This window comes from Equus caballus, chromosome 18 (assembly GCF_041296265.1).
Source record: "Equus caballus isolate H_3958 breed thoroughbred chromosome 18, TB-T2T, whole genome shotgun sequence".
NCBI lineage: Eukaryota > Metazoa > Chordata > Mammalia > Perissodactyla > Equidae > Equus > Equus caballus.
In genome coordinates, this window is record NC_091701.1 from 42,997,130 (window position 1) to 43,025,090 (window position 27,961).

At 36.1% G+C, this 27,961-nt stretch overlaps 1 protein-coding gene across 17 annotated transcripts in view; it reads left to right on the forward strand.

Annotated features, from left to right (window-relative positions):
* The window catches only part of SLC4A10 (solute carrier family 4 member 10), a 275,630-nt gene that overhangs the window by 183,169 nt on the left and 64,500 nt on the right, over positions 1 to 27,961 (forward strand). For all 17 annotated transcript variants that reach the window (XM_070241888.1, XM_070241885.1, XM_070241894.1 and 14 more), the window contains 5 exons: positions 5,516 to 5,662; positions 10,548 to 10,648; positions 14,147 to 14,321; positions 14,910 to 15,043; positions 15,450 to 15,695. In XM_070241888.1, the coding sequence (XP_070097989.1) occupies positions 5,516 to 5,662; positions 10,548 to 10,648; positions 14,147 to 14,321; positions 14,910 to 15,043; positions 15,450 to 15,695 (803 nt within the window). The remainder of the gene's footprint in view (positions 1 to 5,515; positions 5,663 to 10,547; positions 10,649 to 14,146; positions 14,322 to 14,909; positions 15,044 to 15,449; positions 15,696 to 27,961) is intronic.

Genomic DNA, 27,961 nt, shown 5'->3' on the forward strand with positions numbered 1-27,961 from the left:
AATGTGCTAGTCATCCTAGCAATACTTTATTTTGAATCAATCCAGTAATCTATTTTCTCCCTTTCTGTTGAGTATTATTAGAGATAAATCATGTGATTTTGTTTATTAGTACTACTACCAAGGTATCGATCCTTTTATATTCTTAAAAATTATTAAGCACTCCAAAGAGCTTCTGTTTATATAGATAATATGTCAATGTCTATCATAATAGAGCTTAAAACTGATAATTTAAAAAAATATGTTTATGAATTCATTTAAAATAATAATAAAATCATATATTAACATAAGTAACATTTTTTAATGAAAACAAAAGCAAAAACAATAACAAAAAATTACTAAGAAGAGTGACATTGTTTTTCTCTTTCTTGTTCTGGATTTTTTTTTTTTTTTCTGAGGAAGATTAGGCCTGAGCTGACATCTGTGCAAATCTTCCTCCACTTTATATGTGGGTTGCTGCCACAGCATGGCTGATGAGTGCTGCAGGCCTACACCCAGGAGCCAAATATGTGAACCTGGGCCACCGAATCAGAGTGCATCAAACTTAACCACTGTGCTATGGCGCTGGCCCCTTGATCTGGATTTTTGAGCTAATAATTTTCTGTTCCTGTCTCCTAGATCTTAAGTCAACACTGACTCTTTCTGTTCAATCAGCAAATATGCTGAACATATAGTAGCTACTTAGGAAATACATAGGAAATAAATGTCCAGGTTTTCCCCATCCTTAAAATGAAATGCCTTACTGCTTAACAAAGCAGCTATCTCTGAAGAAGTGTTGATTGAATCTGAATCTCAAGAGCCTTGAAGGAGTAGTCTCTACTTGGTCCTGAATATCTTAGCTTCATTCATCTCCTAATGTACTGCAGTCTGATTTCTGTCACTACCACTCTACTGAAACTGCTTTCAGTAAGGTCACAATTTACAAAATATACCATCCTATGTTCACCACTCATGTCACTTGATCTCTTATTGGCATTTGACATTATCGAACACCTCTCTTTCTTTTTGTCCCATGGAGAACAACTAAAATTTGTTGTGTGCTTTGACTCTAAATCTTTGAGATTTGTATTATTGCTTACCTTGAGGTCACAAATACATCTTTCTATATTATGTTCAATGAGTTTTATACTTTATCTCTCACATTTAAGTTTTTAATATACCTAAAATTGCTTTTTGTGTGGGATGTAGGTAGAGTTGCAATTTCATTTTTGTGTAGATAATCACTTGGCTTAGTACCATTTATTGATTAACCCATCATTTATTCAGTAGTTAGCAATGCCTGCCTTTCAAAAAACATTATCCACCTCTGTGCCACCACCATCTTAGTTATAGTAACTTTACTATAATGAGTCTTGATCTCCAGTAGGACAAGTCCCTTCCTCACTTTGTTCTTCATTAATTCATTCAACAAATATTTATTGAATGTAGACTAATCATCAGGCACTCTTGCAATTCCTGGGGATATATCAGGGAAAAAAAGAGACAAAAGGCTTCTCTTTCCTTGAGCTAATAGTCTAGTGGAAAGATGGACTAACACATGGATAAGTAAAATATATGACAAGTGCTGTGGAGGAGACCGCAAAAGCAGGGAAGGGAGATAGGGCTGGGATGGGGAGAGTTGCAAGTTAAAATCAGGTGGTCAGGGAAGTCCTTCCTGAGGAGACATTTCAGCAAACAACCTACAGGAGGAGAGGGCACAAGCTATTTAGATATCTGAGGGAACAACTTTCCAAGCAAAAAGATAAACAAGGGCAAATGCTTTGAGATGGGAGTGTGCCAGGAATATCTGGAAAACAGCAAGGAGGACAACATGGCTGGGCAGGAGGGAGAAGGGGAGAGAGAGGGCAGTAGGCGATGAGGTGAGAGAGGTCTGAGTAGGGTATTTGTAGGTCATCTAAGGATTTTGAGTTGAGAAGCAAATGGGAAGTTTTGAGTAGAGAAATGATATGATTTATCTTACATTTTAAATGGATTATTTGGCTACTGGATTCAGGCTTTTTGAAGGAGCAAAGGCAAAAGCAGAGAGACCATTTAAGAGGCATTGCAACAATCTAGGCAAGCAATATATTGTGAGAGAAATCAATGCAATTCCCATGAAAATTCAAGCAGGATTTATCAAGGAGCTTGGTAAGCTTATTCTAAGAAATAAATGGAAGAACAAAGGTCCAAAAATAGTAAAAGCAGGCTTGAAGAAAACAAATGCATTTGCTGGAATTTCTTTATAATTCACTGCTACTTTTTCTCTGTCTGCTTTTCTGGATCCTTCCTTCTTCCCACCCACTGCATTGATGAGAATTTTGCTCCTTAATTATGTACTCTGGCTCCTACATTATCAGTTTCTTCCTCCCTACTATATCATTTCTGTCACCTTACAAAGATGATCTAGAATCTCCTATCTTTCAAAAAGAGGAGAAAGAAAGGAAGGGAGGAAGAGAGGGAGGGAGGGGGGGAGGGAAGGCACTTTCTAATTGTGAGATTTTGGGCAAGTTAACCTCAACTCTCTCTGCCTCAGTTTCCTCATCTTCAAACTAGGAATGATAATAATAGTACATATTTCATGTTGTTATCGTGATGAATATATATTTATTTCCTACTATATATTGGAGATAGTGGTAGAAATTAAAGATATGGTCATTGGCCTCATGGAACAAGCCTGAAGTCATCCTGACTCCTCTGTTTCTTTCACGTACAAATCCAGTCTATCAGTAAATCTTCCTGGCTCTACTTTCACAATATCTCCAGAAGCCTACTACCTCTCATTTTCTGAACTATCACCTGGTTTTCACCCTTATCCCTGGCTTTCACTCTTATCGCCTGGTCCATGCCACCATTATTATGCTATTATTGTAATAGATTCCTAGGTGTTCTCCCTGCCTTTGCCCCACATCATTCTGTTCTCAACACAACAGCTAGAGCAATCACTCTTCTATTCAAGACCCTCTAATGGTTTCCCATCTCATTCAGAGTAAAAGTCAAAGTTCTTATGATGATCTACAAAGGTCTACAGGATATCCTTCTGCCTCTTCCACCTTACCTCTCAGATGTCATCTCCTGTTACTCTCCCTCTAACTCACCCCTTCCCAGAAACTGGCCTCCTTGCTACTTCTCAAATATGACATGCATGCTGAGAATCTTTGCACTGGCTATTCTTTCTGCCTGGATGCTCTTGCTTCTGATAGCTACATGGCTTGCATCCTTACCTCCTTAGTTTCTTGCTGAAATATCTACTCATTGAAGCCTTCCTTAATCATCCTGTTTAACATTACAGCATCCCCCAGTCATACCCTGTTCCCCTTTCCTACTTCATTTTTCTTCATAGCACTTTCCACCATTCAGCAAAATATATACTCAGTGATATTCCTTGTTTTCTATCTCTCCCCTCCCATTAGAATGTAAGCTCCATGAGGGGATAGATTTTTGTTGGTTTTGTTCACTGCTGTATCCCTAGCACATAAGTAGTTTGAGAAATAGCTATTGAACGAATGTTCAGAGCTTATATTTTAGCAGGAAAAAACAGGCATTAAACAACTAATTCTAATAAATAATTGTAATTACAATGAAAGCTATCTAAAAAAGGACAAGGTGTTAGGACAGTATTAACAATATTTTTAATATTGTTTGAGAGGGGATCAGTGAAGGGTTCTCCTAGAAGTCAGATGTATGTTGAAATCAGAATGTTAGGTTAGCTTGACAAAGAGAAGGGAGAAGGGCAATATAAAGTAATTAAGTTATTGGGGATGTTGGTGATAGGATATAGTGTTTTTAATTTAAAAATCAAACAAATTTATTTTTAAGTCTGTATCTATAAGAAGCTTTAAAATAATAGGAAATCAGCTGTTCTGAATGAATTTGGACATTCATCTATCTAAAGCAGGCGTAGGATCATGTGATCTCTTGAAGCAATTTTTTAATCAAATGAGATCAAATCAAGAAAGATTTCAAAAGAGTTGCTACGAGCAGGGAAAGAGTAGAGTGGCTAAACTCTCATTGGGTTTGAGAACATTTGCAATTCTTAAATGTTCAGATTAGGTCTCATGGCCATGTGAAGATTTTAGAAAAGCACAGATACTCTCCGCCATAAACTCAGTGGCTTATGGCAGGGAAATCTATGTTTTCAACATTTAAAAAAATCTTTCTCAAACTACAGCTAAGCCATTAATATATATCTGATGTCTTTATATTATCCTAAGCAAAGACTGTATATTTATCATGCATCTTTTTTGAAATGGTCTTAGTTGGAAAGTAAGAAAAAAGCCTTTGAAAATAATCATTATCACTTCTTCAGTGGTTTAGATTGAGTATCAAACCAGAAACTAAAACAAGTGGTCTAAAGGTAGAATAGAATATTCAAAAGCACAATTTTCCTGAAAATTTTGGAATATTTGGTCACTGTAATATAGATCAGCATAAAGAATAATATGGTAGTCCCAAACCTCAAATATTTCTCTATTCCATTCCATATTATATGAAATACAGAAATATTTACATTATGTTTAGTGTAAATTAGTTTTCCCCCATTTATCTTTATTTTTACTTTCCCCACTTATTACACTAAGTATACCATTCCTCTGTATGTCAGTCTTGAGAGATTAGGTTTTGCTGCAGGAATAACCAACTGAAATCTCCATGGCTTAAAACAGCAAGGATTTATTTCTATCATGCTGTGTCCATCACAAGCTGGCAGAGGGGCTCTGCGCATTCTAGTCGCTCAGGTACCCAGGCCTATAGAAGCTCCATCTTGACCTGTGTTTTCTGTCGCTATGGCAGACAAAAGGCAGACAAAAAAAATACCTTCTATTTGAAAGTGACATATGTACACCTCCATAGAACACACCAAATCCAAGTATTGAAGAAGGCAAAGAATGCAATCCTACTATGTGTCTAGAAGAAGAACTGTGGTGTCTGTCAATAGCCCAAATGACTACCACAGCATGTGTGTGTGTGTGTGCGTGTGTGTGTGTGTGTGTGTGTAAATGTAACTCATACTTTGGATGGAAATATACTTTCTACACTGTATAGATATGATATCCAGAAAATACTAATTTGTAACCCTATTATTTAAAAATTGAAACAAAATTAATCTTTTTAACTAGTTGATATATGCCAGGATATAAATATTGCTAAAATTGCTAATATATTCTATAAATTTTTCTCTCTATTTTTAAGGAAGGGCTTCTTTCAGAAAGTTTGATTTACTCACACGTAAATAAACTTTGCCAAGCTTGAATCATCAACTCTAATTTAATGAGCTTCCTTTCATCTTCCTTTCCCTTTCCTTTACTCTTGCCTCCGGAAATTTCAACATTCGTTCCAGCATTCTAAGAAAAATGTATATCTGTGCGCATTCATAGAATAAACTAAATTATAATACTTTTCATGAAAATCTTCGTTAGTTAGAGCTGTTTCTTCAAATTGTTATAATCACATGTGAGATAACTAGGAAATAAAAATACTGAACACGTTAAGATTTTGTAATTGCTTTTTTTATCTATAAATGATATTTCTTTTCCTTCTATAGGTATTTCATGATGTTGCTTACAAAGCTAAAGATCGTAATGACTTGGTATCAGGAATCGATGAATTTCTGGATCAGGTTACTGTTCTCCCTCCTGGAGAATGGGATCCAAGCATTCGAATAGAGCCTCCCAAAAATGTTCCTTCCCAGGTACGTATATTTGAAAATACTCTTAGGAATCCCATCATTTTGATGTCTAAGTACATGTACTAAAATAGTCTAACTCATCAAAAGGGTGCAAATGATTTAAATTATAACCTCTAGGAAGGCAGAGGCACGAAGTTACAAAGTCTTCCTTGATCCTATTCAACATAACTTACTGAGAAATTGGTTTTAATGATGCACTACTAAATCAAGCAGTTTCATATACCTGGAAAGATCTTGGACCCACCTTAAAAAATTTTATACCAGAGGAAAATTAAAATTTTTATAAAGATGTAAAATATGGCTTGAGAAAAAGCACATTACTGTCTTTCTATATTCTGATGATACATGACTTTGAAATTGACATGTATTAGGAAAATTCAAAGGCATGACTTAGTCATATTACACAGAAAACTCTCTATTTCTGCTAATGACATTTATGATTAGGAAAATATTTTTTTCTAATTCTTGTATTTGTATTACCTTTGTATGAATGTATAGTATGAAAATTGTAAAAATTCTGCCTATAAAAATCTAATGTGCATTTTACTCATTACAAAATCAAGAAAGATAGAAAGAAAGACTGTTGCTATTACTTGGGGTCATTTTCTCATTGCAGGCGTGACTTTGTTGAGAGTGGTGGCCAAGTGTTTGTTAAGCCCACTCCTCATGTGGCCGCCTCTATTTCTACTGAATCTGCCTCCTGCCACTCTCCCAGTGTCATCTCCTCAGCCTTGCCTTTGGCTCTTGTCCCTGTGGACTCTAGCCTGGTCTGACTCTCCTGCCCTAGTTCAAGTGACAGATGGCCTGATTGACCCAGCCTGGACTTAGAAGTTTTTCTGGTTAGCCAGAGGTGGGCAAATGAGCAGGTGTACCAGTCAATCATGAGTGTTTAAAAAAGTCATCTCAGTCCCTCTATCAATTTAAGGTTAATACACTGATGTCTCATTTCTATATTTTCACTCTGAAGTCATTTCATAATTATTAAAGATTATTTGCTTTTCTTTTCTCATTGATTACAATTTTGTGATTCTATAACTGTAGCCACATAGTTTCAGTTGATCTACTACTAAAAGAAGTTGCTTAGGGAGCAATTTTAAGAGCTATAGATTGTCTTGTTTTTGTACTTGTATACATCTTTCAACTGATAATATTAGGAAAGGCAATAGAATTCTTCCTGAAGTAATATGAGACTCTTGATGCAGCTAAATGTGGCTGAAGGAAAATGTCTAACTACCTGAACTGGTCTCACATAATTCATGGCCACATACCTCAAGTGGGTCCTCCATGTTGCAAGTTTATCATAACTATACTTCCTTAGGTCAATCATTCTCTCTAGATGTCTATTCCACACCTGTTATCTCTTCTCAAACATTTAGCACATCCTTCCTGACCTTCACTCCCAGTTGTTGCCTTGCTTTCTACTTCCTGAGAAATTTGAAATGATCAAAAGAGAACGTCCATAGACTGCCACCACCACACCTATCCACCTGCCAGCATCTGCACCCACATACTCTGCCTTCCCATATATTACTATTGAACTATCCAAAGTCAGCCTTCTCCTTGTACACTAGATCCCATCTCTTCACACCTGCTCAAAGACATTACTTTGTCAATTTTCCACTTTCTCCCCTATATCATCTGTTCTTTTGTTCTGTATTATATCATTTTTATTAGCATATAACTTATTGTTAATTTACAATTCTTAAAAAAAGAACTCTCAATACTGCTATCACTGCCAGCTACTCACCCATTTCTTTGTTCCTCTTTGCACAAAGTGCCACACAAGAGTTCTCTGTACTACCTGCCTCCAATTCCTCTCCTCCAGTTCTCTCTTAAACCTACTCCAATAAGGCTTTTGCCTCCGTCACCTCACTGAAATTACTTATATGAAGGCCACCAATGATCTTCACAATGCTAAATCCCATGGTCAGTTCTCAGTCTGTATTTTATTAAGCCTGTCAGTCAGTAGCATTTGACAAAGTTGATGACTACCTTTTCTTTGATACACTTTCTTTGCATGGCTCCAAAAACACTACACTCACTTGGTTTTCCTTGTACTTCAGTGGTCATTACTTCTCAGTCTTCTTTGCTGGTTCCTCCTCTTCTCTCTGATTTCTTTATGTTAAAGTGATGCAGGGCTCAGTCCTTAGTCATCTTCTCTCCTCTATCTACACTCATTTTTTTGGTAATATCATCCAATCTTATAGCTTTAAATCCTCTCCCAAATTTATTTTTACCTTGAATTTGAGAGTTATTTATCCAAATGGCTATCCTGTGTCTCCACTTGGGCGTCCTATAGATTTCTAAAACCTATTATGTCTAAAATTTGAACTGAATTGTAGTTTGTCTCATTTCTGTACCTATATACATCTTTGCAACTATATTAGAAAAGGCAATATAGTGCTTGTTGAAGTATATAAGAAACTCTGATCTTTTCTCAAAATCTGTTCCATCTGTACCTTCCCATCTTGGTAGGTGCTACCTCCATATTTACAGTTGATCAAGCCAAGAACATTTATTTTTTTCCCTTATATCTGACTTCCATTCTGCCAGGAAATACTCTTGGCTTCACCTTCAATATTTATCCAGAATTATACCATTTCTTGTATTGCCACTACCATCACTCTAGTTCCAGCCAACATCATCTTTCTCCTGGATTACTGAAATAGCCTCCTGCTGGTCTCCTTGTTTCTACCATTGGCCCCTAGAATCTGTTCTCAACACAGCAGCCAGAGTGACTCCAAGTTAGATCATTCTCCTTTTTTCCTCAAAACCCTGCAGAAGTTCCTCATTTCACTGGAAATAAACGCCAAAGACTTACAATGCCTACTAAACCTACCGGATCTGGCCTCCCTTTACCTCTCACAAGTCATCTCCTAGCACTTTTTTCCTTGCTGACTCCTCTCCAACCATATTGGCCTCCTAGCTCCTTGTTCTTCAAACCCTGCAGTGACATTCTTGCTTTAAGACTGTCCCACTGGCTGTTCCTTCTGCCTGGCTATCCCCCATGAGTTATTCTCATGGCTAATTCCTTTTACTCCCTCCACTTTTTCTCAGATGACACTTTCTCTCTGAGCCTGCCTGACCCCTCTACTTAAAATTGCCACTTTCTCCTCCTCTACCACCCACCCCACACCTCAGACCGCTTTACTCTGCTCTAAATTTTTATTTTTCTATAGTTTTTAATCTTTCTAATGCACTATAGAATTAATTTATTTATGTGTTTATTTGTTTATTGTGGGCCTTCCTCATTAGAATGTAAGCTCCACAGGTCTGATTTGTCTGCTGGTGTATGTAGCGGGGCCTAGTAACTGATAAAGATTGGCTCTCACTAAGTATTTGTTGATTGAATTAATAAATTGTGTAATTTTAATGGTCAAATATCTACTCACCCATTGATTTGTTTTAAAATATCAAAATACATGTGTTTCTGAACAAAAAATATTTCCTACATTTTCCTCAGAATACTCATTGGTATTGTTCATATACACCTCTCTTTTCAAATACCTTTTTCCCCTATTGTAAGATGAACACTCCTTGAGGAAACAAGTACTTTAGGATGGCTGATATCTTTCATGGTTTGTCATTTGCCTTTCAATGTATAGCTTTTCCATTGTAAAACAATGAGTTAATTGTCCAGTAAGGGATAATTCCCTTGAAGACCAAATAATATCACTTACTTTCTGAGACTTGTGGAAGCTAAGAAATGTTTCCCTAGGTGATTATTGGGTATTGAGGGTCACTCTTAAGCTCTAATGTATGTTAACCTATAAAGGCAGTTCCTTCATCAGTTGACAGACATCCTCTCTTTTATCTTTGAACTTCAGTTCATTGTATCTATTCATATGCCTAAGAAATTGTAAAAATATTAAGCAATGAACTTTCCTATATTTTTTGCATTTCAAAACCTATTTTTCTCATGTTTTAAACCTGTACCATTTTACCTAAATATCTCATTATACATAAGATCGTTTGATTATTCCTTTTTGTTCTTCATGTTTACAGTAAGCATGAAGAACATGTTTATATGTTTACTATTTTGGAATGGCAATCAAGTAAAAATTTTAACTGCATCACTTTAAAAAATTTTATTATCCTTTTAAGCACCTTTGAACACGTTGATGTGCTCTAAGATCACCAATAGGTTGGATTTTCTGATTTTTTCAAATCTCTGACTCTGACAAAAGTGGGTGGAATATACCTATGGGAAAACATCGCTTACATAAACCTCAGCCAGTTTGTCATTGGCTCAATTTGGAAGCTTCCTTTTGCAATAGTCTTTTGGATCTCCATGAGTCAGAAAGAACCATATTGTAAATCATTCTCTGGGTAGGAAGATATCAGCCAGAATCAAGGAGGGAAATACCCTTAAAAAATAGCTAATGATAATAGTTGATGTTTATTGAAAAGTTTAACTTTGTCAGGCATATAACACCTCTTCATCCCAAGCTGCCCCAACCCTGGTCTCTCTTGTCCCCTTCTCTTCATTTTTCCTCATAGCTCCATCTCTGCCTGACTTTGTAGGTTTACTGTTTGTCTCCATTAATAGAATGCTTTTTCTCGCTCACCTTTGCATCTCTAGCATCCATCACAATGAATGGCACACAGTAGGCACTCAATAAATTTTAGTTGAAAGAAGGAATAAATGCCCATCACCTCATTTAATTCTCTCAACCACACTGACAGGTACTGTTGTTGCCACCAATGAACGGAGGAAGGAACTGAAGCTTTAGGAGGCTAGATAACTTCCTAGAAGTCATGCAGCAAATAAGTAACAGAGCCTGGGTTCTTAGCCACTCTGCATATTGCCTCAAGGGAAAAAATTTGTTTTTGTTATTTGCAACTAGCACCTGAAATTAAAAAACAAAAACAAAAAAACTTCCCGCAGGAGAAGAGGAAGATTCCTGCTGTACCAAATGGAACAGCAGCTCATGGGGAAGCAGAGCCCCACGGAGGCCACAGTGGACCTGAACTCCAGCGAACTGGAAGGTTAGTGGAAAGCACTTGTATGGACTTTAGAGACCAAATGATAGACCATTCTTGTGTGTCAGGAATTGCTATTGTGAGAGCTAATTTTTCTTTTATACTTTGAATACCTACTCTTTGGGGATGAAAAATGCCAATTAATTTGATTTCTCTGTAGTTGCTAATGATTGTCATTAAAAACCAGAACAGTGGATACACCATTCCATTTTATCTTACCTAGTCTTTCATTTTGCTGTGCATAAAATGCATTCACAGATTCTTAGAATGAATAAGAAAGCTGTCAGTTGCCCCTTCCAAAACAGCCTGTTGAAAGCTTCAAGTTCAAGATGGAAATAAAAATAAACAACATGAACTCAGTCTTATAGACCGTATCTCATTACATGCAAGTAGGATGTATATAATAGTATTTTTTATTTTTCCGGATGTAATTTGAAAAAGCTATATGATTTATTTTTCTAATCACACGTCTTTGAAGAGATGAAAGCTTCAATTTATTTTTTAAAATGGTTCTTTATGGTTTTTTGACAGCTTGTCTCTCTCCAAGCAATGTGTGAGCAGAAAATCAGAAACCCTTGGGTGGGTCTCTCTTCAGGGAATATGTGCACACAGCCTCCATTATAATTGAAGGCAATTGTAAAGGCTTTGCAGGATTGGTGCTTCTCTCCCCTCAAGGCCATTTCCTGTACTTCTTTCCCTGTGTCCTCTAAGCTGACTTTCCAGTTCCTGACAACTCTGTGCATTTTAATTCTCCTTTGTTCTCTCCCTTTATCTATGTTTTGTCTCTGAGGAAATGTCCTTTAATGTCTTCCTGAGGCTCCATACCTATTTTGAGATGGTTCAACTTTTTCCTTTTCCCTTTACTGGAAGTGTTGTTACTCCTTCTGTTTGCTTTCATATTTTCAAATGCTGCCTTTTTATTTTTGGTGGTTTTCTTTTCTCTCTGTCAGGTGTAACATACCACATAGCTTAGATTTTTTTTCAAAGTTCACTTTTCCTTACTGCTTCCTAAATCCTCCCAGGTCACCAATATCCGGTATCTTCGCTTCTCCAGAGTTCTTCCACAGATTCTGTTGCTGACATGACTTGAAGTATCCATTACTCATCTGCTCTCCTGGAGTTGCTGGTGTACATCTGGGCTGCTCTTGCACTGTTCTCTGCAATGACCTCCCACTTCCGGATTTAGATTTTTGCTGCTAAAAGCACGTTTATTACACAGTAATATAACACCTATTTAGACTAATGTATGCCCTAATAAGTAATCAATTAAAGGACAATGGTCTAATAGAGAGTGCTATCAAAACTATAAATATTCACTACTAAGTAATATGTCATAACCACCTCAAATTCTAATTTGGGAGTAGGAGGGATATAAATCATAAAGAAATAAATAAATAGACTAGTAGATTAAATCTATTTTGAATTGTGACTTTGACAAGTTAACAAATCATTCAGAAATGATCTCCCAAATTAAAACTATGCATGTGTTCTACCAAACACAGGTAGGGGAACCTAAGATGATCTTTGTGTGTGTGTGAATTCCACAGGTTTTCTGCAAGCCTCTCTTAAGTTTTAAATGTCCTTTTTTTCAATTGAAATTTCATCCTTCTCAACCTCTTCTACTCTGTATCCCTCTGAAGGAAGTAATCGCTAGGAAAACAGTGATTCTGTCACTCACATAATAGTAAGAGAGTTACTAATATGTTACTATCATGTCTATGTCAATCAGATCAGGGCAATTAGAAATAATAGTGTTGAGGGGCCAGCCCCGTGCCACAGGGGTTAAGTTCGCACGTTCTGCTTTGCAGCCTGGGGTTTGCTGGTTCAGATCCTGGGTGTGGACCTATGCACTGCTTGTCAAGACTTGCTGTGGTAGGCAGGCGTCCCACATATGGAGTAGAGGAAGATGGGCACAGATGTTAGCTCAGGGCCAGTCTTCTTCAGCAAGAAGAGGAGGATTGGTGGCAGATGTTAGCTCAGGGCTAATCTTCCTCAAAAAAAAAAAATAAATAAATAAATAAAGAATACTTTATTAAAAACAAAAAATAATACTGTTGGCACAAAATAATCAATAACGTTTCTGTAGATAAGAAAGATAAGGTGAATTTTACTTCAGCCAGGGTGAGGATTATAATTTGGGAAGGCAGGTTCCACAAAGAAAGAAAGCTTCCTGGAGAAGCATGGTTTTCAGTACAGTCATATCTTTTTAGAACAAAGAACATACTTTAAACATGCCAAAGATGCATATTCATCAAAGTTTCAAAGAAATATTCAGTTGTAAATTAGCAGGTCAACATGACCCGGATGTCCAGAAAGAGACTAATACAGGTGGGCCTTACCAATAGGGCATAGGAGGGGAAGTACGCATTCTTATCTTGAGAGTGCATTCCTGACTTTAATTGTTAAAGGGGATGTACAATGTATGTTTGATAGACCATAAATCAGGCTTCTTTAGTTCAACTTGAATCAATTGTGAACTCAAATAGTTACCCCATGTACCTCAATATATGAGAATCTTTTGTCGATAGTCAAAATTTTTGGCTATTCTGAAGATGTACATGTTTCAACACAAACCAGAATTTGTTTCTCAAGAAAACAATCATTTTTGAGATGATTCTTAGATTGCCAAATGAATATTTGTATTTAAAAAATAAATAACAAAAGTTTAACGTTTTTGCATAATCAAAGCATATTCAGCATACTGGCAGTGTATTGGAACATAATAGTGTTTTTTTAAGCTCCATGAGGGAACTTAATCATAGTCTCATTCATTTGAATATGACATCTTTATTCCATGGAGCACAAAAAGCCTTTAGTAGTCAAGTGTTAAGTCTGCATATTATTATTAAATGTTCAAAGATTGAGAATACCTGTTCATTAATGCTCTCATTTCTAATAGATTAAAAAAAATTTTAGTCCTCAAATTTTAGGCAGTATTTCACAATTTGATACCATTTAGATGCCTGCCTGGAACAATATCTGGTGAGGGATTTTTTTTGGCAGAGAGAGTAGGTAACTGGAGCCGTGGTTAAACACTACTGTTTCTCTCTAGGGCAATGTTCACTGTGAGAGTACACAAAAGCCAGTTTGCCCTCCCTTCTTCGCTTCCTGCTACACTAAATGGAATGTAAACAATTAGAAAATGCTGCCAACAGTTGAGGGTAGTAGGCCTGAGTTTAGAAATAGTTTGATGTAGAAATGGCATGGAAATTAGAGTAATCCTTAAATCTCATTATTTGAATTTTGATTGAGGAACAGTCTGGACCTTGTTTGAGAGAACTGGGGAATTTTTGGTTGTTTACACAATGTTCGGTTAGGGATTGAGGTGACATAGTGGTCAAAGCTTTCCCTGTAGATCGTGGTGATACAACAAAGCAGGTTAATGTGAGTCTCAGCTCTGCTGATGGGAAACGTGTACTATGACCTGGCAACAAAGCAGAAGAGCATTTTGGCTTGTGTGTTTTTATATTTGGATTTCACTATTGTGTTTCCCCCCTGTCTTAGGATTTTTGGGGGACTTATTTTAGATATCAAAAGAAAAGCTCCATACTTCTGGAGTGACTTCAGAGATGCTTTCAGCCTGCAGTGCTTAGCATCTTTTCTATTTCTCTACTGCGCCTGTATGTCTCCTGTCATCACATTTGGAGGACTGCTGGGAGAAGCAACTGAAGGTCGTATAGTATGTATTATACTTTTCTCTGAACTTTGAAACAATCAGTTTTTAAGACTGGTAGTTAGATAAGTGAGCATTTAAGTTTTGACTTCTTTATAAGGAAAGATTTGATGTATGCTCTGGCAGATAAACTACATACGAATTTTCTAGATGGCTAGTAGAACTGGTAAGCTGGGAATGGAATGTCTCAGAACAGTTAATTCTTAGTCTTAGCAAGGTTCTGGTCTTATCCCTGACCCCAATCCTAGGCCAGCTTTAGGCTCTGGTTCTTACCTCGCAGGAGGTCCATTTCCCATTTATACAGGCTGTGTTTCTGTCCTGACACTTATCGTGCATACAGGTAAACTTTTAGTAAGCAAAAAAAGTGAGATGAGGAAGGTGGAGAGGCTACATCCCCATTCACTACCATTCATACTCTGCTGACTGCCTGCCCCTTTTCTTACCCTCCTACCCTACCCCACATCCTGCCCAAGGTTGCTAGGCTTTTCATAGCAAAGGAAAAAGAATATACCTACATATTTTAAACACTTTCTCCCTAGTTATAAAGTCTGCCTGTACAGCTTAGATAATGGAATCATTTCTGTCTCTACACAGAGTGCAATCGAATCTCTCTTTGGAGCATCCATGACTGGGATAGCCTATTCTCTCTTTGGTGGACAGCCTCTTACCATATTAGGCAGTACAGGACCGGTTTTGGTGTTTGAAAAGATTTTGTTTAAATTTTGCAAGTAAGTGTTATATACTTTTGGCCCTTAGCCCCTTTCTATTTCTCTGCTGTATTTATACTTCTCCCAGCATCCCATTTCGAAGTCTTCTGGGAGAGGTCGAAGTGGCTGATTTGATTCAGTTTGCCATTTTTGTCTCTCCACAGAAATAAAGGAAAAGTAAAAGATTTGTCTATATTGTTATGTAATATTCATAAAAAATGATATTCAGTTCTAAGCACTGAGAAACCCCTTTTAGTTTTGTCCTCTTAGGTATTGCCTTTAGACAGAGTCTTGAGTTTAGATACTCGTGGAATGTGAAGCCTATTTACTTTCACTTCCTGAATTAGACATATTTCCATCTATTTAAAATGGTGGCAAGCTGTTAAATGACCTTCTTTCCACTGTTCTTTCCTTTTCCTCCCCCCAGAGAATATGGGCTGTCATACCTATCTTTAAGAGCTAGTATTGGACTTTGGACTGCAACTCTGTGTATCATCCTTGTGGCCACTGACGCAAGCTCCCTTGTCTGCTACATCACCCGCTTTACTGAAGAAGCCTTTGCTTCTCTCATTTGCATCATCTTCATTTATGAGGCCCTAGAGAAGCTGTTTGAACTCAGTGAAGCATATCCAATCAACATGCACAATGATTTGGAACTACTGACACAATACTCGTAAGTACCAGTTCCCCTGTTGGCTTTTCTTTTTACAAATGTTGCTGTTGTTAGAAGAAATGTGAGGAACTTACTCCGCAGATAGAGTGCCTTAAATTGATTCATGACCTAAATCCTGGACTCTCACAGTTGAACAGGATTTTAAAAGTCATCTAATCAGTCACTCATCTGATACTTGAGTTCTCATTATAACATCTCTCCCAAGAATATCAGTTTGAAGTTCTGTTTGTCAAACATTCCCTATTAAGTAGATAATGGACCAAGGTCAATTTTACAATACAGAGATTTTGCTTTTGCAAAATATATACACTTTTCGTCTTCCTTTAAGGCCTTTTTGATTTACTATAATCCAAAGAAACGTAGTAGTGAAAATATAAGATTTCAGATTTAGAACAAAAAGGTAAAAGAGACTTGTTGAGTCTAAATTGTATTAGCTTGATGTTTGAAATTAGGACAAAAACATAAATAAAAAAATCGCTAAACTGAAATATAATTTTGCTTTTGGAACTTACTACATTTGTGATGTAAGTACTCAGGTATTACCTACTGAAGTTCGTATTATAGTTTAGGATTAAAGATGGGATTGGATCTACTGTACTTTCTAGTTTTAGTATGCCAGCAGTTTGGAATTTCCCTAAGGCTGTGTTTGTGGAGTATATGTAGACATTACATTACTCTTTTCTTTGATTTAACTTTAGAATTTTTTGTTGCATTTACATATAAGTTTTTATACAGCAAATATTTGAAACAATATGTTCTTTATGAGGCAGTTATAACCTGTCTGTCAACAACAAATGCTCTTCTTATAAACTGCTTAGATATGCCTCAAATATTTTGAAGATTTATTGTCTTTATTTACTATTATAAGAAGTTGAAATTAGGCCCAAATGGTGCAATGTTATAATTTTGTTAAGAATGATGTAATGATACAGTGTTCAAAATAACATGATTTTTAGTACTTTGAATTTTTCTTGGTCATTAGAAATATCTTTAACAGTACACGTCTATTTTTGGATAAGAAAAATCAGAGCGGAAATATAAAATAACTTTCCCAAAAAAAGAAAATAATGAGGGTATTGTGAACATGTTTCAGAAGGGGATAAAGAAGGTGTCAGAGTCGCTCAGAAAGCAGGCAAATGGGTATAGCAGTTTGATTAGAATGAGGGATAATATTGATACATGTTTTTTCATTCATCTTTAGTTGAAAAGAGAGCGGCGTCACCTAATTTTCTATCCTTGCTGGGATATATAATTATGTCTGCTTGGGTTTTCAAACCTACTACATGCCAGGCACTATGCTCAGTGCTAGGGAAATCATAAATAATATTCTGTCCTCGATGAATGTCCAGTAGGGAATGTAGACAGACAACACAATGAAATAAGTCCTGTGTTACGGGATTGGTGCAGAATGCTGTGGTGCCACATCAGAAGAGCACCTAACCCAGATTTGGGGTTTTGAGAAGACTTCCTGAAGGAAGTCTTTAGAAGACCAAAAAATCTGTAAGAGCTAGAAAGGTGCTGAGGAATAAGGCAGGAGAGTGGTTCAGACAGAGGGAATGGCACAGGCCTGGATGCAAGAAATTCATTAATGTTTTGAAATATTTGTCCAAAGTCATATAGATAGTGGTAAAACAAGAAATTAGACTCAAGTTTTACGCCTTTTGTGTGATTTTCAGTACACTGATGAATACAAATAAGCTCTCCTAAAGAAACAATATGGAACAAATAAAACATAAAAAGAGAACTATTCTGTTTGAAGTGGTAGGGAGGCACCAAATGTCCACCCTTCTAACTGTTCCCTGAACCCTCAGTGGCATCTTCTAAGGCACTTCACATTGAGGAACACAGTTTAAAATCCCCTGGTCTAGAAAGGAAAAAGATCAGAAAAGCAAGAACTGAGCCCTAGATAATGGTCACAGCTTGAAGGTAACAGTGAAAAAATGAAGCGAGTAGATAAAAAATAAGAAAGAGGCATGAGAAAAGGAGAAAACCAAGGATAATGTCAGGTTGTAGAAGGCAAGGGACAAGACAGTATCAAGAAATCTTTAGAGAGGACAGTGTGTATAGAGATCAAACAGAATAAGGAAAAGAAATCATTCTTAACTTTAAGAGACAGGATTGGGGGGAGGGGGAGGAAAGACTAAAAGGACTTAAAACATTAAGAAGGGAGTAGCCAGCAAAGAAATGGAGAAATATGTGCAGGCCATTTTGGGGTCACAGAAAGTGAAAAACAGTGTGTCCTGGAGAGGGCAATGAGATCACAAGAATGGTAATTTGTGACAGAAAAAAGCTATGTGTTTGAAAATGAGGACAGAGACAGTAGAAAGAGAGATGATGGAGAGCAAATGGATAAACATGGGATTGAAACCTCCCAGGGATCAAAAGGTGGTGAGATCAAGACAACTTGTGGGGTTAAGTAAGACAAATGCTCAGAGGATAATTTGAAAACAAAAATAGCATTGTTTGTCTGTGATTCTTGCCTGTCATGGAAATCAAGAGGAGAGTGGCACGTGTCCTGACTTTGTCAATGTTTCCATCCTTCTTTTTAAAAAAAAGATCACCGCAAGTTTAAGTTAAAGTTTTGCTTTCTCACAGTGTGGGCACCTGAAACCTAATTATTTGAAGGCCAAGCAGGAATGTGTGCTAATCACTGTGTTCCATTGCCTGAATCCCTTCTCAACCAAAATTAAGGAGGTAGAAGGAATGGAAAGACTGATTCACCCCGATGGATAGTGGGGTTTTAGTGTTGCCTGGCCCTGAAATGGGTGTAAGAGAAACACGGAGAATCACAGTCTCCTGGAAAATGTGGTGCTGACCAGAGACCCTTACTGCATTGTCTTCACTTTAGTTTTCCCCCCATGATTCTCTGGCTTCCAGTACCACTCAAGTTATGTGCATGAATCTGACCAGGTATTGCCATCACTTGTTCTTTGGAGAAGCAAAACCAATCTTTTTTGCTATGCATATATTTATTAGTGTGCTTTTGGTCATGTGTATTAAAGAAAACTAAAGTTATTCCTAACAATAATGACTACTTTAATGTGTTATATAATCGCACACTTTTGCACAAAACATTTTCTGTTTCATGACACTTTTGGTAGTTTTCTTGTTCCTGTCGCTGTGACCTTTCCTCATGAATCAGTTTTTGAGTGTCATTATACTCATGCTGACCTAAAGTTTTCTACTGATGTTGCTGGCCTCATGCTTTCATAGTTTTTATGAGAAAAATTCTTAGAAAATGTCATAGCTAGGATGTACTATCTCAGAGATTGCAATCTTTTCGAACTTGATATGCCTATGCTCCCACATATTTTGTTTATGTGTAAGATAGTGAAAAAAGAGGCATCATATTTAGGATCTACATTTCAGATATTCTTTATACTTGGGCCTCCTATGTTCAGATTTCTTTAAATTCAAAGTTTTACCAACCAAATAACAAAATGTCTTTGATTTTTTAAAGACTTTTCGACTTCCTCTGGCATCCTAACCTTACAATATGATAATATGCAGACCTTATATTTGAAGTTAGAAGCTTTCCTATCATTGTGCCAAGAGCAAGTGTCAAGATAATCAATTTAGTTTCAAGAATATATACATTACACCAGATGATCAAGCTGAATATGTCAAGTTAGCAATAAGACATGAGTTTGTGGGAATAACTTTTTCTAGGTTGCTTTGATTTTAAGGAATGGCAAAAATAGAATAAAGCATTCTGCTTACGTAAGGTGAAATGTTCCTTCAGTGTATAGAAATAATCTAAAACTCTCAAAGATGGCTAGCTAAGGAAAGATTAGGGTTGTATTAACCCTTTGCAGTTGGTTGGGTCAAAGCAAAGAACAGGGTCTGACCATTACTCTGGTTTCCAATATATTAGCAGACTAGAGTTAAATAATATTCAATAATTACCAAGCTATTAGAAAGAGTGATCTTGGGGCCAGCCCTGTGGCCTAGTGGTTAAGTTCATGCGCTCGCTTCAGTGGCCCAGGTTTTCCCCAGTTAGGATCCTGGGCGCAGACATGGCACCGCTCGTCAGGCCATGCTGACGTGGCGGCCCACATGCCACAACTAGAACGACCTACAACTAAAATATGCAACTATGTACTGGGGGGATTTGGGGAGAAAAAGCAGAAAGAAAAAAAGGAAGATTGGCAACAGTTGTTAGCTCAGCTGCCAATCTTTAAAAACAAAGAAAGAGTGATCTCACTGTTAGGTTATGGGAAGTTGTTTTTGTTTTTTTCCCTGTCTCTTTGTTGTTTTTTTTCTAACACTGAGCCCTCTACATAACCCAGGACAGTAATCTGTTCTGGATAAATGTTATTACTGACTGACATTATATTCCTAAAGGAATTTTCTCATCTCCTCACTGGATTTGAGCCTCCTTTAAAGTAGAAAACATGTAGCGATTTTACCCCCCATAGACACAGCATAATCCTGTACATACATTAAGTAATACTTAGTGTATACTGATTAACTGAACATGTTGTAGAATGATTGACATCACCTGGCCAATCTTGTTTGACAAGTGAAGACAATTGTGTTCTTTTACAGTATCTTTAACACTACTCTTAAAGATTTCAACTAGAAGTTTTGAATAAACTTAAGATGTTATGAGAATCTTAATGTGGGATAAAAATGTACAAATCTGCATCCATAAAACTAGTTCTGACTGAAAATTTAGACAGGGTGCCAACATAGTGGAGAAGTCATCTGTAAGAATGAAGCGAGGCAGGACTGCATCCTACAGCAGAGCTCTAAAAGTTGGGAAGAGATGCCAGGAGAAAGAGGACGAAAAGGAAGTTATCATAGCTCATTGACCTTTTAGCACTCACCAGTCAAAAGATAAAGAATAAAACTCAGATTTAGAGAAACCCCTGTGTTTTAACTTTTTTTAATTACTTTTTTTACTTCATATACTGTTGACCAAATCTATCTAGAATTGATTGCAACATAACTTTATATTTTCATGTATTTATTTGTGTAATGTGTGTGTAACCCCACTAGATTAATTTCCATAATGCTAGGACCATGAGTATTAGGTACACCTTTGTACACACTGTACTAGCAAAGTGCTTGGTACATATCATAAAATGAACATGTTTGTTCAAATTTTTACATTTCTGAAAATGCTTCTTACAACTGATATGCACATTTAAAATACAGTTTTATCTCCCTTAAAAAGCTGGTATTAAGAAAGTGGATTATCTGACATCTTAGAATCAAATAAATATAATAGTAGGCACTCAATAAATAATTATTCAATAAATAAACTTCTGCCAACCCACCTCATTCTTGATTCTTAATCCAAACACTTACAATTCTTGTTTTCCCTTCCTGCTTTTGAACTAAATTCTTATTTTAATAATAAAGTCTTATCTCTAGTAGCAATAATATCCAGTATCAGTTTATTATTCACTTGTTTTATCCTCACTGTTCCTAATGGATTATGAGCCTTTTGTGTAGAAGATTAATGTCCCTTCATTTTTCTGCCTCCAGAGCCAGGGGCTTGGTAGGTACCAGTAAGCCTTTAAGTATCTTTAAACAATGTTACTTCTTAGATTCACCTTTAGCCACTATTTTCCTTCTCTATAACTACAGATTTACTGAACTTAAATAGAATTATCTTTCATATTTTCTTGTCAAATAGCTATGAAAGGGAAGAAATTTACTTGAGCATCCAATATTAGAGGAAGAGTGCTAATCAGGAATTGGTGGTTTCTTCTCTAAGATGCATCAAATGGCCAGAAGTCATGTGGTTATATATCAAATACACAGTGTTTCACTTTGTTGAGATGTGGTGACCGTTCTCAGAGAGTTCATAATCTTTGAAATACTGACCCAATTTCTCTTCACGTCCTGAATTTAAAGAAATATTCCATAATATTAAAAATGGAATATGATGATGTTTTAATTTACATTAAAATACCTCAGCACAGACACTGTAGTAATATGTGTATGTTAGGTTAAGTTACAAGCATAGGCAGCTAGTATTTTAATCAGGAGTCTAAACTCCAGGAGTGGTCAGCTAACATTAAAGCAAAGAACCTAAACTCCAGAAAAGGTTGCTACAAACCCATCTATTAGCCACATCTCGATCAACACTAAGGCTTTGCTGAATGTCAGAAATGGATTTTCATTGGTGAAAGTACTGACTTGTTAAACAGTGTACTGAACTGCACTGGTAAAATTAAAGGTAACTAAATGAACTAAATGAAAATGAAAACACAACTTATAAAAATTTGTGGGATGCAATGAAAGCAGTGCTTAGAGGGAAACTTATAGCATTAAATGCATATATTAGAAAAGAAGAAATATCTAAAATCTAGTGTCTAAGTTTCAACCTTAGGAAACTAGAAAAAGAAAAGCATATTAATGAAAAAGTAAGGAAAAGAAAAGTAGTTAAAAAATTAAAGCAGAAATCAATGAAATTAAAAACAGGAAATCAATAAAGAAAATCAATGAACCGAAAAAGGTCAATAAAATTGATAAGCCTTTAGCCAGGCTAACTAAGAAAAAAGGAGAAGACACAGATTGCTAATATCAGAAATGAAAGTGGGGACATCAATAAAGGTCCCATGGGCACTAAAAAGATGATAAAGTAATACTATGAACAACTCTATGCCCACAAATTGGATAACCTAGATGAAATTGATCAATTCCTTGAAAGGTAATCTGCCAAAACTCACACAAGAAGAAATAGATAATCTGAGTAGGCCTATGTCTATTAAAGAAATTAAATCGATAATTAATAACTTTCCAAGAAAGAAAGCAGCAGGCTCAGATAGGTTCACTGTTGAATTCTAATAAACATTAAAGGAAGAAAGTATACCAATTCTGTATAATCTCCTTCAGAGAATAGAGGCAGCATACTCCCTAAGTCATTCTATAAGGCTAGAATTAGCCTAATACCCAAACCAGACAAAGACATTATAAGAAAAGGAAACTACAGACCAATATCTTTCATAAATGCAATACATGCAAAAATCCCAAACAAAATATTAGAAAATCAAATTCAACAATGTATAAAAAAATGATCACCACAACCAAGTGATATTTATCCCAGGTATGCAAGGTTAGTTCAACATTCAAAAATCAATTAATGTAATTGATCATCAACAGGTTAAAGATGAAAAGTCAGATGGTCATATCAATAAATACAGTAAAAGCATTTGACAAACTCCAACACTCATTCATGATAAAACTCTCTGTAAATTAGGAATAGAGGGGAACTTCCTTAATATTATAAAGAATAGCTACAAAATGCCTACAGCTGATATTCTTAATGATGAGAAACTAGAAGTTTTCCCACAAGGATCAGGAACAAGTCAAGGATGTCCCATCTCACCACTCCTTTTCACCATGATAGTGGAAGTCCTAGCTAATGCAATAAGACAAGAAAAACAAATGAAAGGTATACAGATTGAAAATGAAGAAATAAAATGGTCTTTGTTTGTAAATGACATGATTGTCAATGTAGAAAATCTAGAAGAATTGACAAAAAAACTCTTGGAACTAATTTTGATAAATAAGTGGTTATTCCAAGGTTACACAATACAAGGTTAACATACAAAAGTCAATTGATTTTTCATGTACTAGCAGTGAACAAGAGGAACTTGAAATTAAAAACACAATACCAATTACATTAGCACCCCCAAAAAGAAATACTTAAGTATAAATCTGACAAAATAAGCACAAGATCTGTACGAGGAAAACTACAAAACTCTGATGAAAGAAATCAAAGAAAAACTAAATAAATGGAGAGATAGTCCATGTTCATTGTTAATAAGACTAAATGTTGTCTAGATGTCAGTTCTTCTCATCTTGACCTATAGATTCATTGAAATCCCAATCAAAAGTTGGTTTATAGACATCAACAAACTGATTCTAAAGTTTATATGGAGAGACAAAAGACCAAGAATACCCAACACAATATTGAAGGAGAAGAACAAAGTTGGAGGACTGACAGTACCCGATTTCAAGACTTACTATAAATCTACAGTAATCAAGTCAGTGTGGTATTGGTGAAAGAATAAACAAATAGATCAAGGGAACAGAATAGAGATCCCAGAAATATACCCCCATAAATATAGTCAACTGATCTTTGACGAAGGAGCAAAGGCAGTACAATGGAGCAAAGACAGTCTCTTCAACATCTGATACTGGAACAACTGGATATCCACATGCAAAAAAATGAATCTAGCTACAGACCTTGCACCCTTCACAAAAATTAACTCAAAATGAATCATATCCCTAAATGTAAAATGCAAAACTATAAAACTCCTAGAAGATAATAGGGGAAAACCTAGATGATCTTGGGTTTGGTGATGACTTTTAGATACAACACCAAAGGTATGATCCATGAAAGAAAGAATTTATAAGCTGGACTTAGTTAAAATTAAAAATTTTTGCTCTGTGAAAGACAGTATCAAGAAAAGGCAAGCTACAGACTGGGAGAATCTGTTTGCAAAGGACATATCTGATAAAGGACTGTTATCCAAAATATACAGAGAACTCCTAAAACTCAACACTAATGAAACAGATTTTTTAGGACAGTGAAACTACTCTGTATGATACTATAATCGTGGATACATGCCATTATAAATTTGTCCGAACCCATAGAATATCCAACACCAAGAGTGAATCCTAATGTAAACTACAGACTTTGGGTGATAATGATATCTTAATGTAAATTAATCAAGTATAACAAATGTACCTTTCTGGTGAAGAATGTTGATAAAGGGAGAGGTGATTCATGTCTGGGGACAGGGGTATATGGGAAATCTCTGTATCTTCTGCTCAATATTGCTGTGAACCTAAAATGCTCTAAAAAATAAAATCTATTAAAAAATTATAGGTAATTAAGATACATGATATAAAAATCTAGCAAGTGAGTCGTGTAGCCTCAACTCCTAGAGACAAACCTCAAGAATTAATTCCTAACTGATTTGGTGTCCAGACATTTTTGGTGCCTAATGACAGCTACAACAGTAACAGAATCCTGCTTCTATAATATTGTTACATCATCCTTGAATTAACCTTTTGTGCAAGATGAAGCCAAAGTACCTAAAATAAGAGAATTGGAGCTTCAACGAGCTTAGGAAACAGGTATTAGGAAGTATTTTGCCCATATTTTCAAATAAATGTTTGCTTAATATATATGTCTGTATGTACAACTGAAAAAATAATACCCCTCATCTTTGCCTCCCTGAAGCACATTTGGAGCGTTATTTGCCTATAGACTGAGAGATCATCCAGCTTCTTAATACTTCTTCCAACTGCTGGAATTTTAAAAGTTCTTTAAGGCACTGTGTCTCAACCACTGATACATATACAATCAGAGAAAAGCAGGCAAAGCTTAAACAGGCAACAGAGGTTTTAAAACCAAATATTCATAATAAAATGTTCTTCCAAAAATTCCACTGGATTTTTATATCCTTACAAACCATTGTAAATAGAAAAGAAAACAAACCATAAAAGTATGTGGATATTTGACAAAACAGATAGAAATACATAACTATAAAAAGTTGTGAATCATTTCTCTATCCACAACCTAGCGATTTCAGTTTCTAAACATCAATTAAAATAAGTTCACTAAAGTTTTAAGTTTTGAGACTAGTTTGAATTCTAGGGAAAGAAATATTTTTCTCTTCAAAGTCCTTTTAAATATTTCACTTTATATATACTAAAATCTTAGAGAGCAGTAAGATCTATTGTACAGAACAAGTTAATGACTTATCACTTACTAATAATAAAGTAAAGCTTAATGAAGAGTAGAACCCACTTTCCTCAATGTTTTGCTTTCTCTGTCAGGCGGTGCGATCTCATTCTGCCATTCAACTTTATCTCACCTGTTGGGCACATTGCCATGAATTCTTTATGAGATTAGTATAATGCCAGTGTTGGCACCTTGTGTATGATTTCATAGTTTCACTCAAGGTATCTGACATTCCTATTGGCAAATTATGCTAGTGGAAATTTTGAGCAAATTATGCTAGTCATGTAAAATGTTGCTACATTATTCAATCATTCATCTCTACTTTGCTGGATATTTTGTGTTATCACTACATTATATTATTAGTCATGCTAAGTGAATGCTTAGAGATATTGCTAGTAACTTGTTTTGGAAGAAGAAACGCTTCCCTTAAACTATAGAAATTAATATGTTAATTACTCTGAACACTATTTCTACTATATATTTATAGAACTAGCCAAATTCAGTTAGCTTAAAAACTATCTTTGTAAATACTCTCCCTGTAAGACTGTTCAAATATTATGTGAAAGGTAAGAGAATGTGTTCTGTAAATGAATGCTCATTGTTAGTCTCAATGAAGTGTGTGTCCAGGCCAGGTCTGCAGCTTTCACTCACTCCACTGTGTTGCTCATCTTTGTTACATAGGTACTTGGGATCTTCTTGGTCTATCAGAACTTGCTCTAAAGATTCGTAGAAGGCAAATTTTATTTCCTCCACAAATTTTTAATTTTGATATCTAAAAAAATGAAGCACCCACAGAATGTTTTTTTCAATCATAGAAGTAAGTTTTTAGGGGATAAGAGAGATGGTCCTTCTCACTCTGAAATCATGTCACTGGGTGTTATGGGCTGAATTGTGTTCCCCCAAAATTCATATGCCCTAACCCTCAATTTCTCAGAATGTGACTATATTTGGAGATGGGGACTTTAAAGAGGCAATTAAGGTTAAATGAGGTCATATGGGTGGATCTTAATCAAATCTGGCTGATGTCCTTTTAAGAAGAGGGAATTTGGAGACACACAGAGACACCAGGAAGCACACATACAGTGAAAACACCATGTGAGGGCACAGGAAGAGGATAGCCATCTGCAAGCCAAGGAGACAGGCCTCAGAGGAGACAAACCCTGCCAGCACTTTGATGTTGGACTTCCAGCTTCCAGAACTGTGAGAAAATAAATTTCTGTTGTTTAAGCTACCAAGTCTATGGTATTTTGGTATGGCAACCCTAGCAAACTAATATACTGGGTAAATGCTTATAGTTTAGTCCTATTTATGTTTCGAGTTTCAAGAGCAAGCTCTTTCAAGTCTTTCCCCCTGTTAACAGCAATTTCATCCTTTCAGCTGTTCAGATTGAAAAAGAAGATGGATTTATTATTGACTACTCTCTCACACACACACCCAGATTTCTCAGCAAATATAATGGCTCTCTATATAGAATTTGAACACTTTTACCACCCCCTCTACCTCATAGTCACTTGTCTAGATGATTACAGTTGCCTTCCAAATTGTGTCCCTGATTTTATACTTATTCTTCCACAGGCTGTTCTCTATGAAGCAGCCAGAATTATTCCCTTAGAACCCAACTCAGATCATGTCACTCTGCTTCTCAAAGCGCACTGATGTCTTCCCATTACCTTCAAGTTGTTGCATGATCTCTTCCCCATTGCCTCTCTTATCTCTTGTCCTACTACTTTACACCTGTGCTCCAGCCACATTGACCTCCTTACCTTTCCTTTATACACAGTTGGCGTGTTTCTGCCCCTCAGCTTTCACACTTGCTATTCTTTTTGCCTGGAATGCCCAGATATCTATGTGGCTTGTTCCTCCGCTTCTTTCAAAATCACCTACTTGAGGGCTTTCTATCTAATTTCAACTCCTTTCTCTCTCACTCTTTCCTATCTAAAAATATCATATGGTTTATTTATCATTTACCTGCAATAAAATATACCCCTTTTAAATGTACCTTAAATGAGTTTTGACAAATGAATAGTACCATAATTGAAATATAGAACATTTTCCAAAATGTTTCCTGGTGCCTTTTAAAAGTCAGTCTCTCATCCCAACCCCCAACCCTTAATAATCACTGATATGATTTCTGTCTTTAAAGTTTTACCTTCTCTGGAATTTCACATAAATGAAAATCATAGATTATATAGCCTTTTGTGTCTGGCTTCTTTCACTTACCATAATGCTTTTGAGATTTACTCATTTTGGTGCGTGCATCAATTTATTCCTTTTTATTGTTGGGTGGTATTCCACTGTAGAGATGTAACACAAATGGCTATCCAGTCACAAGTTGATGGACATTTGGATTGTTTCTACTCTGAAGCTATTTTGCTTCACATGCAGGTCTTTATTTAGACTATATTTTCATTTTCTCTTGGGTAAATTCCTAGAAACAGGATTGCTGGGTTATATGAAAAGTGATTATTTTAACTTTATAAGAAACTGCCAATGTGGTTCTGCCATTTTGCATTCCCACCAGCAATGTTTGAGAGTTCCCATTGCTCTGCATCCT